The sequence below is a fragment of the Schistocerca gregaria genome, chromosome 2 (assembly GCF_023897955.1).
Source record: "Schistocerca gregaria isolate iqSchGreg1 chromosome 2, iqSchGreg1.2, whole genome shotgun sequence".
In the NCBI taxonomy this organism is placed as follows: domain Eukaryota; kingdom Metazoa; phylum Arthropoda; class Insecta; order Orthoptera; family Acrididae; genus Schistocerca; species Schistocerca gregaria.
Window position 1 is genome coordinate 952,087,064 of NC_064921.1, and position 20,242 is coordinate 952,107,305.

The window sequence follows — 20,242 nt, forward strand, 5'->3', positions numbered from 1 at the left end:
ACCTATCAGAACTCCGGAGATGGGAACTTGCCCCACCAGTTTAGGGATGAGGCCTGATAGTTCACAAAATTTCACCACTCTGTTAACACTGGTATCGGTATCTGCGAAGACGGTGGGCAGATCACCAGCGAGACCAAGGGCTGTCCTATTGTCAGTATAAAGGACACACGTAGCCACAATATGCTGAACTGACAACAGCACGCCACAAACTTCGCAGAAAGGTGGATCCTATCCCCAGAGGAGGAAGCTGTGTGTAAAAGGGCTATGCCCGATATGCAGTCTTATAAGCAAAACCCCCTTCCAGCAGCAAGGCTGACACTGAGTCCGCCAAGCTTTTGTTTGTGGTCAGTTTGAGTGACAGCAGTCTGTTGTCTGACACCTACAACCATTCAGTCTCCCACTGACGCATGATGCATCTGTCAAAAAATGAGAGAATGGCGTGCAAGAGGATGGGACATTGATGAACAGCACCATCCTAACATGCTTCTTTGGCAGCTTTATCAACCATGTCATTACCCTGTACCCCAACATGGCCAGGTTCCCAGCAAAAGATCACCTCCTTGCCACAGCGTTGGATGAGCTGAATCAGCGGGTATACCGGGTACATTTGGTGAAGCAGACTCCATGGAGATATAGTCACAAAAAAGAAGAGAAAGAAGAATAATGAAGGTAGGTTTTGATAAAGAATGTTCACAAAGTGCAAATTAAAAGTTGTGCTATATGAGAGTTCTCTCTTACATGGCACATCTGAATATGAAACAAATTAGTCCTAGTTGAAAACAGCAAGACCTCAGTAAATACATGGCTAGTCTTTTAATTTGGAAGATAACAAACAGCTACTGAGCTCACAAATGGCAACGCCAACTGATTGTTATTTTCCTGCCTTCATTAACACTAGAAAATATGACAAAGAAATATGAGGATTCAACGAGTAAATTGGATTTCTGTCAGAATAAAATGAAGATTATAAGGTGCATTAATTATGAAAGATACTTAGTTATACAATACACTTACTGTTTTGGAATGAGAGGTGTAGAAGAGCCTCCGGGTATAATAGCTAATAAATTATCCCATCCACCTGTGACACCACCTGCATGTATTTCAATAAGCTCCTTCAAAGGAATGGACATCTCCTCCTCAACTGTGCATGGATTACATACATGACCCGAGATGTTGAAGAGCTTTGTTCCAGAATTTCTGGGTCTGCCAAAACTAGCAAACCATGACCCTCCTCTTCTACAAATGGTCTGAAAACAAATGAAAATTTATTAAATTCATAGATTCAACAAAACTGAATATATTTCTCCTCTGCAGTGAGAAGTTTTAATTAAAATGGGTGTACTAATCTATTGTTCTGTAATGTAGCAGCCATATACAGGCATATTAGTGAGAGCCTCAGCAGTGAACTGCAGCGGCACTGATCATGGGCGAACATAGAATATTGTCACTGTAACAATTCAACAAGGCCAACTACAATGTTGTTAGGCAGGTTAGCTTGCTGTAACAGTGAACTCAGGAGTACTGCACCGACTAGTGCAGCAAGGGGCAACACAGATTTCCACAGACAGTGGCAGTAGTGTTTAAGATACTTAACTGGTAGTGGTGCATATGTACAACAAGCACGCTGCTGCCAACTATAGTATTGGTCAGTTCTGTGATAGAATTGTTCTGAGTCTTGCCGAGCAACCAACACAATAGGGCTACGCTGGATGAAGACCTACATGGATCTGCCAGCAGAGGTCACTGGTTCGAGGCCATGGTCACTGATTCGAGGCCATGGCAGGCCAACAGCTCTGTGCACTAAGTTTCTCCCTAGACTTGGTGCCATGGTGCAGCTGGTCTCACCAGGTCATCTCCAACAGCAAGGGTGACTTCTGCCCAAGGGGCGCCAGGTCACTTCCTATTTGCACCTGCCAAAATCCTCCACCATCGAACAGTGTCTCAACGCAGTGGGCAACCCCACCGTGATGCCCCAACCCCACCGTGATGCCATTGGACGGTGCCAGGGGCTGCCGCGGCCACAGCAGCTTCTGAATCACACACCACTGGCACAGGGTGTGTGCAGCCGGCTTACGTAACGAGGTTGTGCCAGCAACGCCAAGTGTGCAGGCAGCCAGCCCAGCAGAATTCAGTGGCCAGCTGGCCACTGACCCAGAGTTTCAAGAAGGCAAATGTATTCCCGAAATTTCATTAATCAACATTAAATATTTCTTAGTGTTAGGACTTCTTTTTTTTTCAGCTTACAACAGTAAATGAAACCAGAGCCAGTTCAACGCATAAGTGACACACAATGGCTACCTGTGACATCAAGGCGAAGGGGAGCTGGTGGAGCGCCGGTAAAAAATTTATACACTGGATGTATCTTCATTAGTAGTGAAAAACTGATGCATGTGAAAGTATACAAGGGATCAGTGTGTGAGGACATCAAATGGGATGCCACTTTGTGTGGTAGCATGTTCTCTAACTGGCCCTGGATGAGACCACAGCTCAGCTCAAAGTTTTGGTGTGTTTCTAATGCAAACCAAACTAAAGGGTGGCAGCTTTGTGACTACAAAGATGTCATTTTTTTGAACAATCTGTTTAGAATTCAGAACAAGTTGGCCTGTACACATTCCAACAGTAGCTGACTGTTCTATTCATGTGGATTAGTATACGAGTTTTAGATTTTAACCTCTTTTTTTCTTGTCACCTCATTGACAAGTATTGTTTACATATATATTTGAACACATAACATCCTTAACATTAAAAATATGTAGAAGGATTGAATCATTAATTCAGTTTTAACACCAACTGGGAATCTATACATTATTTTTAAGAATATGTAAGTTTCCCTACTTCACCAAACTGAGGTTACATTAAAACGATAGGATAATTAGATGCATGAAATTCTGTTTTACGTACCGGAGCAACAGCCACAGTCTCAACATTTGCAACAGTTGTAGGGCAGCCAAACACTCCAACATCGGCTGGAAATGGTGGTTTCAACCTTGGCTTCCCCTGCTTTCCTTCCAGTGATTCAATAAGTGCAGTTTCTTCACCACAAATGTAAGCACCAGCTCCACGATGCATGAATACATCAAAGTCATAGCCTGAACCACAGGCATTCTTTCCAATGAGGCCTGCCTGGTATGCCTGGAGGAATAGATCCAGTTATTACTATACAGACAAATAAAGTGTGTAATATGAAGAACAATTTTAGACTAATAAGATATTATTACTTTTATTACTTAAAAATGAAAACACTCAAAATCTGAATCAAACCACTTACGTTTTTACAGGGTGTAGCAGAATGCCTCCCACATACTCAACACAGATAAACATAATTTACAAAAAGTACATGTAACAAGTTCTTTACTACCTTGATTCCCAAATGATGATGTCCATATGATGGCCATCAGGGACAAAATACATTACAAATCATTGTACTAAGTTCTGCATAGCTCTTTTCAGGAAATAACTAAAGCCCTTGATACTACTCACCAACTGAAAAACCTAGAACTCGGGAAATGCTACAGATTAGGCTGTCGTCACTGGAGCACAGACAAAGCCAACTTCTGGAACCTAGGGAGCAAAGTACTCTCATGCTCCCACTTGCTATGCCTGGTTAAATAATGGGCTTTGGTGTGAAGACATTTAAAGGTAATAAGATCAATGGAGGATGTGTGCCGCCAAGGCGCAAGTACGATCACAGATGGTGGGGACAATGGAACTGGTTGGCGGTAAACAGAACCCATCGACGGTGGAACAGTAATGCTGACTGTGTGAATTATCTTCTCAGACAGATCACGAATGACTTCATTTATCTGACAATGGAAGTGTAAACATGACCTAGCAGGTATAAAGAGGCCACTGAAGGTGTAAACACAACCTAAGAGGCATATAGAGGCCAATCAGCACAATGGAAAGACCAACAGGGTAACATGGCCGTCAGGAGGTGGGAAGGGGAGAATTAATGCGAAACGGTTTATTGCAGGGGTCACTGTGTGGCAACCAATGTATGGTAGAAGAAGGGGAGGGCAAGGGAGGGAAAGATCAAAGGTAGAGGAAGTGCCATATGCAGCACTAAAATGAGTAGGTGAACCATCATTAAAAAGGCACAGATCATGGTCCACAAGAAATTTATAAATGAGGAGCCCCTGACCATACAAAGAAGCACTGCCCCACGAAGGATGGTGCAGATTAAAATCCCCAAGGAGGAGGGAAGGAGGGGGGAGTTGCTGAAGGAGGGCAGTCAGGGCTGCAAGTGTAGGTGGCCAGTCAGGGGGGAAGAGAGATTGCAAACCGTGACCACAGAGTCCAAGTGGAGCCAAAAGGCAACTGCTTCCAATACGGTACAAAGGGAGATTCATGTATTAACAACATCTGTATGAACCGGCATGGAAGCCCTGAAAGGGTGACCTCAGGAATCCAAATGAGATGGAATCAATCACGCCACAGGGTCATCCGTCACCAACAGAGGAAGGGTGAAATCTATAAATAAGATATCAGATTCCGATTGCAAGGGGGAGAGGGCACCTCCAGGAGCACGGGGAGGGGCCATGGCTTGTCCTGTTTCTTCTTCTCTTTCATAGGACAAGGAGGGAAGGGTATGGAGGGAGAGCGGGATACTGCACGATCTAGAGCTAAGAGAGAGATTGGGCGACCTTGGGGCGAATTGTGGCAGCAGGCCTCTGGCCTGGAAGAAGCCAAGAGGAGGGGTCACAGGAGTGCCAACGGCACCCAGAACGGAAGGCGAGGGGACTGCTGGGGAGGGGGAGAGTAGAGGGGGCAGTGCTGGGGTAAGGAGGAGGGAGAACGTGTGTAACAGAACCAAATTTAGATGTCCTCCACATGGAGTGTAGTCGGTTATATTTCTGATGGGCCTCAGTGTCAGATAAATGATTGAGGGACTTTTACTCCTGTATCTTCTTTTCCTTCTTAGAAACTGGACAATCTGGCAAGCATGGAAAGTTAAAGTTATGACAATTAACGTACTAAGGTGGCAGAATACATGGGCTCTCCTCATGGAGACAGCGTCCACATTTGCTGCGTAGATGGTCTGCTGAACAGCAGGAAGATGTGCTCGAAACACAAGTACTGAAAACATAGCATGTCTGGTAGGGCGTATGGTTTCATGTTACACCAATAAAAATAACCTTTACTTTCTCCTGGATGGTATTACCCTCAAATGCCAGAATAAAGGCGCTGGTATCTGTGTGATTGTCCTTATGACATTTCTGAACACGACAAACAAAATAAATGGCCCATCATTCCAGATTGGTCCGGAGTTCCTCTTCAGTTTGGAGGATGAGGACCCTATAAAAAATTATTCCCTGAACTATATTCAAAGACTGGTGAGGAGTAATGGACACCAGGATGCCACCAAGATGGTCACAAGCACAAAGGGCTGCAGATTGGTTGGCAGAAGTAGTTTTGATCAATAGCAAATCTGACGGTACCTTACTGAGAGACTACACTTCGCCAAATTTATCCTCAATATTTTACACAAAAAATAATGGCTTGGTGGCAGTGTTTCACCCAAAGCTGGTAACACTGGCCCTCCTCCAAGGGTGTAGCCAGGGAATCGAAGGCCATAGGGTCATAAACAGCAGCATCAAATGATCCATTACCAACCAAAGAGATGGCTGTACCGAAGTATGGCCAGTTTTTTGGTGCTTAATACGTTTCATATGCAAAATTTCCGTCCTGATACCACCCACTCTGATCAGGAGCTCTTGTCATGGGTGCCAGCCAGCCACAGCAAGGGTTGTCTGGCATGGCTGTCTTTGTTGGGAGTTCCAACGACAAGCAACCACTCCTAGACATACGATGGGAGGTAACAGCTCACATATTGGAAGTATGATCCATTTGTTATCAGGGAGCTCACCCAGATGGGTACATAACAGCCCCACCACACAGACTAGCTGCAAGTGCTGGCAACTAACAGGATGGAATGGGGAGCTATGGCAGGGAAAGAAGAGGAGGTTATGGGAGGGGAGGGGAAAGAGGAATCCACCTCATAGATGATAGGGCACGATCGGATACCTTGCATAATTACTTCTCCCTCAAGCACTGCCTTTCTGCATTTGATGGGGTTCTTTTGTTAGCTATGGAGGATGCTGCTCCCCAGGCTGTGAGTCCCACTTCCTTATGTCGCTTATGCTGTAATGTACAGCGGCTTCTGTATATTGGTCATTAGTGGACCTCTCGCAACATCTGGACAGGCATTCATTGTGCTCAGCAATGGGCTGCTCCCCCCCCCCCTCTCTCTATCTTTATCTCTCTCTCTCCCCCTCTCCCTCCCTCCCCCTCCCCCCTCCCTCTCCCTCTCCCCCCCCCCCCCCCCTTTTCCTTTTTTGTTTTTCCCTGGCCAATGCTGCAGTACCCATGGGAGTGTCTACACGTCGATTTTGATGGACCCTTCCTAAATCAGTATTGGCTCATTGTGGTGGACGCCTATTCCCTGTGTGGCGCATTGTCTGTCCATGTCCAGGGCAGACACTATTTCGGCCCCATCTAAGATTTTTGCAATTGAGGGACTTCCGTATACAGTTATCAATAACAGCCCCCAGATTGTTTCTCGAGAGTTTTCATCTTTTTGTCAGGCTAGTGGTGTTTGCCATCTCACAGCTCCCCTGTTTCACCTTCAACTCAACGTTGAGACCGAACACATGGTTCTGATGTTTAAAACTCAAATGCGGAAGTATGTATCTGGCAGGTCTCCTGAAGCCCCTTTAGACCGTTTTTTTTAGAATTCTCACTGTTTCATTCTGTTGGACGACAAGAGATGGGAGGAGCCGCTACATGGGCACCAACCACAGGCATTCCTTCACCTGCTGCATCTGATGTTGCGCCCACCGCGTTGATGACTACAGAACGGTTTTTTCCGGGTGCACCTATGTTTGGGCTTATGGGTTTGGCCGCCAGCTGAACCTAGTACCTGCTGTCAGCAAGCATTGCCGGGGTCGTGACCTGTGTGTCATCTGCACTCCTGACAGGCACACATCCGTTCAGAGCCATGTCCGTATGTGCGTGCCAACGTTGCATCGAGACCATGCTGACAGTTATCCGTAGCCAGTGCGAGATGCTGACCCAGGTGGAATGTGGCCAGACAAGGGGCAGACCGAAGCTTAGATTTAAGCAAACCCAACACTCGGCCACAAGCTAGACACCAGAAAAAAAGGTTAATTTTTATTCAAAAGCTCATGCAGGGGCTGAGCAACAGTGGATGCACCCTTACCTAGAAATGCCTGCAGTTTCTTAACGGAGGTCGGGTGCGGCAAATTCGCAATTTTATCAACCTGGTACACAATGGCTTGACTCCTGTGTGAGAAATCTCAAAACAAGGTACTCAATTGTTGGCTGAAAAAATTGAAATTTGGCAAGATTACACTTGAGATCCGCACACAGAAAAGCTCAGCAGCAGTTGTCCAAGACTAAAGCGTTCACTTCTGCAACCATTTCTGGTATGAAGAAGGTATGGGCCTGTCCGGATGAGCATAATGTTCCAGTGACTTGCTCCCCTCAAGGAATTGTTTGCACCATTCCACAACACTTGAATGACTCAGACTGTACTCACCGTACACAGCCGTCATCTGTTGATACATTTGATGGGTCTGTAACTCCCGCCACCGCCAAAAATCGAATCACCCCTAGTTGTTCCTGCTTACTCGCCCGCATGTTCAGTGGTGGAGGATAACTTGTGTGACCACCTTCTCTATAGTGTGAAGCCACACTGGTGCTATGCAACATCAAAGGGTGCACATGCATCAGCCTCTCTACCAATAGATGGTGCCACCCTACACACAGTTACGTGGTGCCACCTTACGTGTAAGGCAAAGATAGACGCATTGACCAGGTTTCATTTGAATGAACCTCATACAATCATCAAATATTTTAGAAGGCAGGTAAAGGAACATTCTAGATTATACAAATATAAGATATTTAAATCAACTGACACATGGTGTGTGTGTGTGTGTGTCCATTGTCCATGCTCATTGTACTTTTTGTCCATGAATGGTTAAATTAAAAATCATCATCATCATCAAAAGTTTCAAGCCCAAGGCTGGATGTGCTTCGAACATTAATCTCACTATCTATTCCTGTTTCCCCACCATCTTCCTGTGTTCACTCTGGTCCAGTCCTCAGCTCTCTTTTTAATCACACTCCTCCACATCTTTCAGCCACCTACCTCTTGGTCGTTTCCTTCACATCACCATTTCATGTATCTCCTTGGGAATCCTCATTTTCCGTTCTTTGTCCTGCTCTGCAAGGATTCCTCTCTCAGTATTTCCCTTACCCTTTTATTCCTCATCATGTCTCCCTGTGTTACTCCTACCCTGCCCCCGATAATCTTCATTTCACATGCTTGTAACCTGCTTACATCCCTTTTCTTCACTACCCATGTTTCAAATACATTGGCCAGTATTGAAATGTAGTATTTTCCATATACAACATTGATTTTATGTGAAATGTCTTTATTCCAAACCAGGCTTTTAACACTTAGCAGGAATGTTTCTGTCCACCTGTCACATTCACAGATTTCTTTCTCATATCTTGCGTTTTCCTCTATGACACTTCCCAAGTACTTACTACTTTCCACCTTCTTCAATTGTTCATCTCCAAACCTTATTTCACTATTCCACCGGATGGCCGATCTTTCTTTCTAGTTGTAAACAGGATTTCACATTTGTTTCATTCCATACTGTCTTAGTTCCTTCCCACATATTCAGCTCTCCCCTGTTTCCCCAAATCATCAAATCATTCATCAACACCACTGCTTTCACCTAGTTTTTTTCTGACACCTTAGGCATTATCTTATCCCATATGACAATATAGAGGAGATGTGACAAAGCAATGACATGTTTCACACCACTTGTTTGCTGGAACCAATCTGTCTTTTCATTTCACACAACTCCCACAGTATGTCTCCTCCACTCTGCTTGTTGTCTTTTTCCACTCCTTTCTTCTAAAGACGCTGTCAAATGCCTTTTCTATACTGAGACAGTCCACTACAAGGTCTTCCCCAAATCCATAATGGTGCTGCTGTAGGAGCCTTACTCTAAATATGAGGTCAACAGTTGACTTCCCAGGTCTGAAGCCACACTGTTCCTGTCTCAATTTGTTCTCAACCCTTGTTCGGATTCTGCTCTTCAGGATTGTTTCATTTACCTTGGCACAGTGTGGTTTCAGGGTTACTCTCCTGTAGTTTCTATAATCCTTCCTACTGCTCTTCTTGAGTACAGGGACAATTAGTGTCCTCTTCCAATCTTCCGGAATCTTCTCATTCCATATCACCCTCATCACATATACATCCACTGTTTATCAACCCCTAGTGCTGTCTTCAACATTTTGGTACTTTGTCCACACATGTTGCCTTTCCTCCTGTCATCTTGTCCAGTGCCATTTCCGTTACTTTCTATGTCAGGTCCTTTTCCCTCCAGAGTTTACTTCTACCTCCTTCATTCTATTACCCCATCTCCAAGTCTGTTTGGATCTAGCAAATTAAAATAATGAAAGAACTGAGCAAGGATATGCATATCTACCAACACAGAGAAGTTTATTAGAATAATGGTGGTGGAAACTGCAACAAGATAGTCAAGGTTTAATTTAGCTAATCTATCTCAGTTTATGAGTGACAGAAGTGAGCAGACTTCACCATTGTCACAAAGTGGTGTCATTTTGGCCAAGATAACGCAAGTCACTAAGGTGCAGGTGAAGCCATGGCTTCTGGAAAGTTTTGAAGGCTGCCAGATGGATACGAACTGTGTTGTAAGCAAGATTATTGTGTAGCTTGCAGCAGCAGAAATCTCTTCTTTTTGAGTGGGTGGACAGGTTCAAGGTTAATATAAACAGTCAGAGGCAAAGTAGAACCTGATAAAAGTTACAGACTGTAACAGTTAAGAGAGAGGTAAAGTTCTGGCAGACATCCTGCAAGGGTCTCAGAGTTATCGACAGAACTTATTCTAACATCAAAAACATTAACAGTTCTTAAAAGTGAGGATGCAATGTGATGTGATGTAATCATCGCAGTGGAGAGGATGTGCCATTGTTCGAAGAGAACATGGCTGGAGGCTGGAGCCTGGAGCACACTGTCATCTTGCGGGAGATTCCTCTGCAGTTATGGCTAAATGTGCTGTGTTCGCACATTATGACATGAGGTATTTACAAGTCAAATCACATAGGAAGGGACTGTTTTGTAATTAGAAGTATTTTTGCTCTGCAACACATTCACAGACTTAAGATAATGAGAGACACTGCATTATTTTGTGTTTGTTGAGATATCGTCTTGGCGGTACATAGGATGACCCATGTAGCAGAAAATAGTTTCCAAACAGAGTAGAATGATTGGAAAGTATTATTGTGCATTTTGATGCAAGTAACATTATCTTGCCTACCGGTAGTGTTGGGCTGAGAGGCAAAGTTACATTCACAAAGACACCGTGATTTCTACTGATGCAACCTTTCTTGTGACCATAGATGCTACATCCCTTTACACAAACATCCCACACACCCATGGTCTCTCTGCCCTTGAGCACTACCTCTCCCAACGCCCACCCGAAGATCTTCCAAAAACCTCATACCTTATCACACTTACCAACTTCATCCTCACCCATAATTACTTCACTTTTGAAGGCCAGACCTACAAACAAATCAGGGGAACTACCATGGGAACCAGGATCGCTCCATCCTATGCCAACCTCTTCATCTACATCTACATGACTACTCTGCAATTCACATTTAAGTGCTTGGCAGAGGGTTCATCGAACCACAATCATACTATCTCTCTACTATTCCACTCCCGAACAGCGAGCGGGAAAAACGAACACCTAAACCTTTCTGTTCGAGCTCTGATTTCTCTTATTTTATTTTGATGATCATTCCTACCTATGTAGGTTGGGCTCAACAAAATATTTTCGCATTCGGAAGAGAAAGTTGGTGACTGAAATTTCGTAAAAAGCTCTCGCCGCGACGAAAAACGTCTATGCTGTAATGACTTCCATCCCAACTCGTGTATCATATCTGCCACACTCTCTCCCCTATAACGCGATAATACAAAACGAGCTGCCCTTCTTTGCACCCTCTCGATGTCCTCCGTCAATCCCACCTGGTAAGGATCCCACACCGCGCAGCAATATTCTAACAGAGGACGAACGAGTGTAGTGTAAGCTGTCTCTTTAGTGGACTTGTTGCATCTTCTAAGTGTCCTGCCAATGAAACGCAACCTTTGGCTCGCCTTCCCGACAATATTATCTATGTGGTCCTTCCAACTGAAGTTGTTTGTAATTTTAACACCCAAGTACTTAGTTGAATTGACAGCCTTGAGAATTGTACTATTTATCGAGTAATCGAATTCCAACGGATTTCTTTTGGAACTCATGTGGATCATCTCACACTTTTCGTTATTTAGCGTCAACTGCCACCTGACACACCATACAGCAATCTTTTCTAAATCGCTTTGCAGCTGATACTGGTCTTCGGATGACCTTACTAGACGGTAAATTACAGCATCATCTGCGAACAGTCTAAGAGAACTGCTCAGATTGTCACCCAGGTCATTTATATAGATCAGGAACAGTAGAGGTCCCAGGACGCTTCCCTGGGGAACACCTGATATCACTTCAGTTTTACTCTTCATGGGCCGCATGGAGGAGGCTTTCCTGAAGACCCAACAGCTGCTTCCCCTGGCCTGGTATAGGTTTATAGATGACATCTTTGTGGTCTGGACTCATGGTGAAGAAACACTCCTTAATTTCCTCCATAACCTCAACTCCTTTTCGAATCTGAATTTCACCTGGTCCTTCTCCAAAACCAAAGCCACCTTCCTGGATGTTGACCTTCATCTTGTTAAAGCTCACGTCCACACCTCTGTCCATATCAAACCCACCAACAAACAACAGTACCTTCACTTTGATAGCTGCCATCCATTCCACATCAAACGCTCCCTTCCCTACAGCCTAGGTATTCGTGGCAAACGTATCTGCTCCAGTGATGAATCCCTCAACAATTACACCAATAACCTGACCAGTGCTTTCCTCTCCTGCAACTATCCTGCAGACCTTGTCCACAAACAGATCTCCCGAGCAATACATTCCTCCCCGTCCAACAACAATATTCCCACCCTCAGACCACACAGAAGCATCCCCCTTGTCACCCAATATTATCCTGGCCTCGAATACATCAATAAATTACTCCGCCAGGGATATGACTTTCTCAAGTCAACCCCTGAAATGAGATCATCCCTTGACAAAATTCTCCCCACACCACCCAGAGTTGCCTTTCGTCGTCCCCCTAACCTCCGTAACATCCTTGTTAAACCCTGCAATATTCACAGACTACCTTCTCTGCCCAGCGGTTCCTACCCCTGTAACCGACCCCGCTGCAAAACCTGCCCCATGCATCCCCCCACAACCACCTACTCCAGCCCCGCTACTAGGAAAACATACACAATTCAAGGCAGGGCCACGTGTGAGACTACACATGTCACTTATCAGCTGACATGCCTGCACTGCACAGCCTTTTACATTGGTATGACAACAACTAAACTGGCTGAGCGTATGAACGGACACAGACGAACTGTCCGCCTAGGAGATGTCCAATACCCAGTAGCGGAGCATGCCCTCCACCATAATTCTAGGGACCTAGGAACCTGCTACACTGTATGTGCCATTTGGCTTCTCCCACCCAACACCAGTCCCTCTGAACTGCGGAGATGGGAACTTGCACTCCAGCACATCCTTTCATCCCGCCATCCCCCTGGACTGAACCTACGTTAAACAACCTCACTCCCATTTACTTTTCAGTCTTCTCCTCTTTCCCTTTCCTCTTTAGCCATTCATGCATCTTTCCATCCTACATCTTTACACTATACACCTCTTTACTTCTGTATGCATCCTCTTTGGTTTGAAGCTGGCACAGTACCTGCAGTAGAATATCTTTGGCTTCCCTCAGACAACCATGCCTCCATCCTTGCTGCCTTCCCTGTTTTCCTTTCCCTGTTGCTTCATAACCTGGGTTGTGAGTAACTAAATCCACTTTCCCTTCTTCCCTTTCTTTCCCCTCTCTCCTCCATGATGAAGGAACATTTATTCCAAAAGCTAGGAACGTAAATTTTCGGTTGTTTTTTGTGTTTCTATCGGCTGTACTGAGCTGAGGTAAGTACTGGCCAGCCCCTCTATCTCTTTGTTAGTAATTAGCTCACAGTTTGTAGCTTGATTGCAGTCTTTTCTTTGTAAATTTTATATTACAAAGAAAGAGCTCTAAATCTACAACAATTAAAATTTTCCCTGTCAGTTGGCATTCTCACACTTTTTACCTGTGTCCTAAAATAGCCTCAATGTGCAACAGGTTGCTTTGGTTCCAATCTGATCATTGTTACGTTGAAAGATTAACATCATCAAAACATTCCGACAAAATAAAATCAATGTCAAATGCTACATGAAAAAAGAACAGCTCATTAAATACAACGAAATCCTGGTACTGGCTATGGAACTGTCACTTTCTGTAAATGTAGATGGTAACAAACTGACCTTGTTAATCATGGCTATAACACACACTACTGTGACTGAATTCCCATCAATACCACATAGGTGTAACAAGTATATCTGTAGACGTACCCTCAAAACTGTTAAAGTGCAAATGTGACATTACATTTTAATTACACAGAAAGTAAAATTCAATTCAGGACACCCTTCCTCTTTTTGCAAAATGCATTCCACTCTGCCAGTGCTTTGAGTGATCTAGCCTCTTTCTCCTCAGCCAATTCCTGCCGCCTCCCTGATGTACAGAGAGAAGTGTTTTTACACTCACTTGTAAGACATGAAACATTCCTTTTCATCAGGTGAGAAATGGCAATTTGAAAAGCTAGGAGTGACATCTATTTTGTGTGTGTGTTTATCAACAGTACAAGGTGTTGCATCTATAATGTAACATTTTAATACTGTCAAAGTTTGACAAAATTAGCTTGGGAGAGAAACCATTAAATATTTCACCCAAGACTAGTATCCTCAATGCAATATATTAATGGAGTATGATACACATATTTAACAGTGATAATTCTTACCTCAGATATTGCCACTTGCATATTTGAAGCCTCATTATAAAATTCTCCACGAATATAAATATATGCTGCCCTTGCACCCATGGCTCTGCCTGCAACAAGGCAACCTTCCACTAATTTGTGTGGATCATGACGCATTATTTCCCTGTCTTTACAAGTTCCGGGTTCTCCTTCATCAGCATTAACAACCAAATACTTTGGTCTGGAAAAATAAAAGTAAATAGATAAATAAAACTGGGCTGCAACACAAAATTTGTTTTCAATTTGGAAATGTTAAATGACTGGACATAAGCATCGAATTTGGCTTAGACAAGTGTGCCACATTGGCACTAAAGAAAGGGAAAAATCTCGAAGTAAAGGAACTAAAATTCCAATTAACAAAACAAAATGCCACCAGCCTAGTGGACACATCAAGCATGAACATGTAAAATGCTTGTTCATGAAAGAGTACACCTAAAAGGGAAAGAAAATTTTTAGAAGTAAACCGAATAGCAGCAATGTCATTAGGGCAAGCAATACCTGGGCCATACATGTAATCAGATACACTACAGACATTGTGAATGGGACACAAGCAGAGCTTTATAATTTAGACAAGAAAACATGAAAACTCGTGACAATTCACAGTGGACTCCAGCCTCATAGTAACATTGAAAGGCTGTACTTGCCCAGAAAACTAGGTAGTATGAGATTCTTCCAAGAGAGGCATTCAGTGGAAGAAAAGGAGCATGCATTGGCAGACTATGTGAAAGATAGCAAAAGATCAGCTCTGATTGAAGTCAACAAGCTTCTCAATGTATGGCAAACCAAAACTTAATGCCGGACTAACAGACTGCACAATTAAGCATTGCATGAACAGCTCTTGGAGGAGGAGAAGACGAAGACGAAAAAAAAAGTGGGGGGCTGGTCTTGGTTGACCAATGGAACCCTAAAGAATGAAATTTAAATATTGAATTTTGTAGTATAGCAACAAGCCATGAGAACAAGGGGTGCCCTTTGTACGAATTCATTTAGTTTATGAATATGGAAAACGACCTGTAACTGCAGAGCCTGGTTTTTTTGACCTAAAATACCTAGAAAATTAGCACAACAATGACTTGAAAATATTGATAAGATGACTTTAATCCAGTCTTTAAACTTCTTTGACTGACAGGGTATGTAAAGCGAGTTATAGAATGGCCTACAGTAATGGAAAAAACTTTGTAGGAGATTGCAAATGAAATTATAAAAAGGATAATTAAATGCATTACATTTTTCTTTAACAAATTTTGTTCTTTGAAGATGTACAGAAATTGTCATCTAACCATCACAGAGCTATTTCAGTATGTGAGAGTCAGCATGCAAAGTTCTTCAAAGTGAGGGAATGTCTGCTTTTGGTCAACATGTGCTTGCAGCTAAAAAAATCCTTTCAGTATTTGGTGAATTAGCTGGAGTGTGCATTTTGCTTTCCTTCAGTTTCAAAAGCTACTCTTGTAAGTCAACACAATAATAATGTTATTTAAAAAGTGGATATTAAGTTTGGTACCGTATCAATACAATAACTATATTTTTATTTCAGTACCAATAACTGGTGCATGTCAACAACAGTAAATGACACGTCAATGAGAATAAAGAGCTGTATCATCTATTTATTTTCAACATGTACAAATACATTCTTGAACAATATTGTTGCATTGTTCCTAGTGGTACATGCATTGCTCATTATTGCCAAAATTGAAAGAATTACTTCCTGTGTCAAATGGACATTAAATAAAAATATGAAAGAAATTATGTAAGATCTTAAAAATGGTTTATCATACTTACCCGAATATAAGAAGACTCTAAATACAAGATGACCTCCCATTTTTTTGTCTCCTTGACAAATATTTATTTTATAACGTATTCTGTCTAATCAAAATTAAGAACTTTTATTGATATAAGGTATCTCCCTAAAGAGTTAACATTACACTTATTTTAAACTTGTGCCACTTATTTACTGTCTATGTCTTGATGATACACGGTGAAATAAAATAAAGAAAAATTAATTGTTTACATTAATTTTTCATTCACTGCCAGACCTGTTTATTTAGCCTGTCATCTGTGGTATCTCTATTTTTAATCATCTTAAGGGGACAGCAGTGAGACTTATATGGTTACAGTAGAACTTTAGAACACAGCTGCTTTTTCCCGATCACACAAAAGGTTTTGCTTCTATGCTAATGTGAGAATGTTATAATAACATCTCTTGCTTGCGACCGCATCATCTACCCACTGCTCTCTCATTGGCTGTGTCTTTCCAATGCAATTTATTCTTGCAGTAACAATAGTAGTTAGTTTAATGTGATTTATTTCATTTATTAGACAGTTAATTCTGGATTAATTTTCTTTCTCATTTCTTCTTAATGTCACCATATAGTTCTAAAGCTGATTAAAAGCTGGCAACCTTTCCCCCCAGTATTCCAATACTTTAACACAACCAAATAGAACACTGACTTGGGTTCAGAATCAAGTAATAATTTTTGAAAAACAAGATGAATGTTACCATTACTTAAAAAGCTGCATAAATGTATGTATATGGTCCAAATTTCCAACAACTTTTGTTTTATTTCCATTCCCGTTTTTTCCCACATAACCGATCATTTTTTAGCAGCTTCCCACAGTTTTAAATGTTATTATTTCTTCGTCAGACAATTGTTAGCCTCATTTTCATAATCTGCCAGTACATAACCAGTCCTCTGAATACATTTACATGCAGTTTTTCCGAAATTTTCCTGAATTTCACTCCTTTATCTCTCCCTATAAATTTTTATTTTTTTTAATATCACTTTAGCCTTATGTTGCCCTTTCCACCATCTAAAAGGCCTTTAAATATGTCTGCTTGTGTCTGTATATGTGTGTGTGTGTGTCTGTCCTTTTTCCCCCCTAAGGTAAGTCTTTCGGCTCCTGGGATTGGAATGACTCCCTACTCTCTCCCTTAAAACCCACACCCTTTCATCTTTCCCTCTCCTTCCCTCCTTCCTGACGAAGCAACCGTTGGTTGCGAAAGACAGTGTGCGTGTTTTTTTTATTGTGTCTATCTACCAGCGCTTTCCCGTTTGGTAAATTCATAGAACCTTTGTTTTTAATATATGTATATGGCCCCATACATGTATGAGAACTTTTATTCCAAACTTATTGAAATAGAACAAAATTTTAAAGTTGATAGAATTTAATGCTATTTCCCCCTGTGGTTCACCAAATTGTCAATTTTTAAGCACACAATCTGACGGTTGTAGTGACTAGTTAATAGTTTCTCACATATCCTGAATGACAAAGTTGGGGGAAAAAAATCTCGTCTTATGATCAGTTAAATATAGTACTTACAATTTTATGCAGCATGAAGTTTAAAAGCATAATGAATAGAGAGAAAAAATTACTGACATTCATAAGTATTTTGTGCTATGGAGAGCTGCACCAAACCAGTCTGAAGACTGAAGACCACAACAACAACAACAAACAAAAACCAAAAAGGAAACCTTGGAAGGAATGGTACATTCGTAAGCCTCCTATTTACCAATCTGAAGAAGTTCCAAGAAACTGCAGAGATGTATATGAATGCTGAATGGCATAAAAATGCAGCTGAAAAATCAAATAACTTTGTTAATATTGTTAATTTATGATAAACAAAATTAAGAATCTGGAAGAACTTGTCAGTGACAATGTTACAAAATTAGTACAAAATTATCACACTAAGTTGAAATCAGTTGTTGTATATTGTTTGGTGCATTATACAATTGTCTTTAAGGGGACAAATAAATTGAATTGCTGTTTTTTGACACTTGAATGCAGTTTAGAGTACGGTCAGGTCATGAAACATTGTGGAAACATTTTGATAGTGCTCCTAAAAATGGCACCTATATTTCCCCACAGATCCCAAAATTATTTAGATTCTGCAAGAAAACTGTTCAGGTTTATGTCTTGCATTAAGGCCAATTCACACCATATGGCACATGTCAATTCGCTTAGCCCAGTGCTGAATGGTAAAAGTGAGATTATAAGTTGCCATCCACTAAACAAAATGTCTGATTATAGTTTCAGAACTGAAAAACTAACAATGATAAAGTTTATTAATGGCCAAAGCAAACTTCATAACAGATAGTCTTGATCATGTTTGTATGGTACATTGCTGAGAAGTGAAACAAAATCTTGAAACCAACATTTATTTGCTAGTGAAAATTAATACATACATACAAACACATTAAACAATATTTATAAGAGAAGTTATAGAGTCTGTTTACCTTTCCATTACACTTTTTCCCTACATAGCAAATAAGGTTATAAACAACTATATTTTTCTCCTTCAACATAATTGGCTTTTTCAGTTAATAAAAGGTTATTTAATGAAAAGAGAGACGAACCATCATCAATATACGTCCTTATTTATATATAGTGTAGTCGTCAGCTCTCTCCACACACCACCACCACCACCACCAAAACACTTCTAGTTTCCACATAAATCTATTTCCAAACTGATGTTTAAGTTTGTGGTAGTGGTTTCGCAGCATCAAATATGGGAAATGTTAATACATATTAAATGTGTAATTGCAGGAAAACAATTGAGAGAACAGTGCTTACAACAGGAACAAGAGAAAGTAATAACTGGCAGGAAAATGTAAAATCTGTGAATGTAAAAACATTCTTTACATCAATTGTACAGTTATCTTGTTTATGTTTATGACACTGAGTGGTAGCACAGTAGGATCAAAAGGAGAAAATGATGAGAGATACCAATGTCCTCAAAAATTCAAAATGGATAAAATGTTTTGCCCCTGCTGACACAAAAACCTGCGGGCACCCTGATCAGAACCAATGACAGCAAAGGCTGAATCGAGAAATCAGCAAAACATTCAAAGTGTAGACTCTGTAAGAAAGCTGTTTTAACAACTGACCATATCTTGAGCTGTTGCCAAAAGCTCAGGCTGATTACAAGCAGAGGCACAAAGATGGAGCACAGATGATCCACAAGAACTCTTTGCCAAAATTACCATCTGCCAGTGGGAACTTTTAGGGCCACAAACCACAAAAAGTTGTCAGAAACAAACATACCGAATTACTTTGGGACTTTTCACCAGTAATTGCTAGAACCCAATATATCAACCATCCCAATCGTGGAGCGTAAGAAAGTGTGGATCATTGACATTGCCACACCAGTGACAGAAGAACTGAGAAGAAATAAACTGAAAAACTTGCCAGATATTTAAACTTTAAAACTGAACTACAGTGCTCTCGCATAAACCCAGTGCAAGAGGTCCCTGTGGTTCTCAGCATAGTGGAAGCAGTGCTGAAAGATCTTATCGGGCACTTTAAAACCAATGACACTGATAAAATACCCACCTGCCAGCTACCAAAACCCACTTTACTTGTATCTGCAGATAATTCGTGCAGATCTATCACGCATTCCTCGATACTTGGTTATGTCTGACTCCTGATAATAAATGAAATCTAGCACAGTGTATTCATTTTCTGTGTTTACTATTATATATGAAATGTATAATAATAATAATAATAATAATAATAATAATAATAATAATAATAATAATAATAATAATAATAATAATAATTTGTACCTGCCATCAGATGGCTTGTTCATGAAACCCCATTTCATTCCTGAAGGGAAACCAGCTCCTCCTCTGCCCCTCAAGCCAGAGGTTTTTATCTCATCTGCAATAAACCCAATACAGAATTATGGCAGTTAACAACATAGACAATAAACTCAATTTCATTAAGATGACTGATAATTTCAGGATAATTACTATATGATAGCATCAAGCATGATTGCAGGGTAATGAATATGAAAACTATTATAGCTGAACTGTAGAGAGCTAAATACATTATGCTATACTGAACGAGTATCAATAGAAAAATTCATTTGAGAGAGCTGTAAAATTATGAGTCAGAATTGCTGGCCTGTACCTACCTCCAAGAGGTGAAATTATGAATACTGAAGCAGTCACCTAATTGTAAACATACACAGTACTATTTTCTATTTTCTGGGACTATTAGATCCTCCTCCTGAGAGGATAGAGGGATATGTTGGGGGAGATCAAAAGGGAAGAGAAGATCACAGACACCTATATGGGAGATACACATCTGCTGTGAGCAGTAAAGAAAACAAAAGTACAGTCAATTCGAAAGTTTGAATAATTTTGTCTCCTGAAGGAAATTTTAGTCAGTAATTCTATCTCATAA

General features: G+C 41.4%; 1 protein-coding gene across 1 annotated transcript in view; it reads right to left on the minus strand.

Annotated features, from left to right (window-relative positions):
- The window catches only part of LOC126335422 (NADH dehydrogenase [ubiquinone] flavoprotein 1, mitochondrial), a 34,779-nt gene that overhangs the window by 2,634 nt on the left and 11,903 nt on the right, over positions 1-20,242 (minus strand). Inside the window, exons 4-7 of the mRNA XM_049998698.1 lie at positions 19,621-19,714; positions 14,042-14,240; positions 2,902-3,132; positions 1,015-1,247 (exon numbers count right to left, since the gene is read on the minus strand). Of these exons, the coding sequence (XP_049854655.1) occupies positions 1,015-1,247; positions 2,902-3,132; positions 14,042-14,240; positions 19,621-19,714 (757 nt within the window). The remainder of the gene's footprint in view (positions 1-1,014; positions 1,248-2,901; positions 3,133-14,041; positions 14,241-19,620; positions 19,715-20,242) is intronic.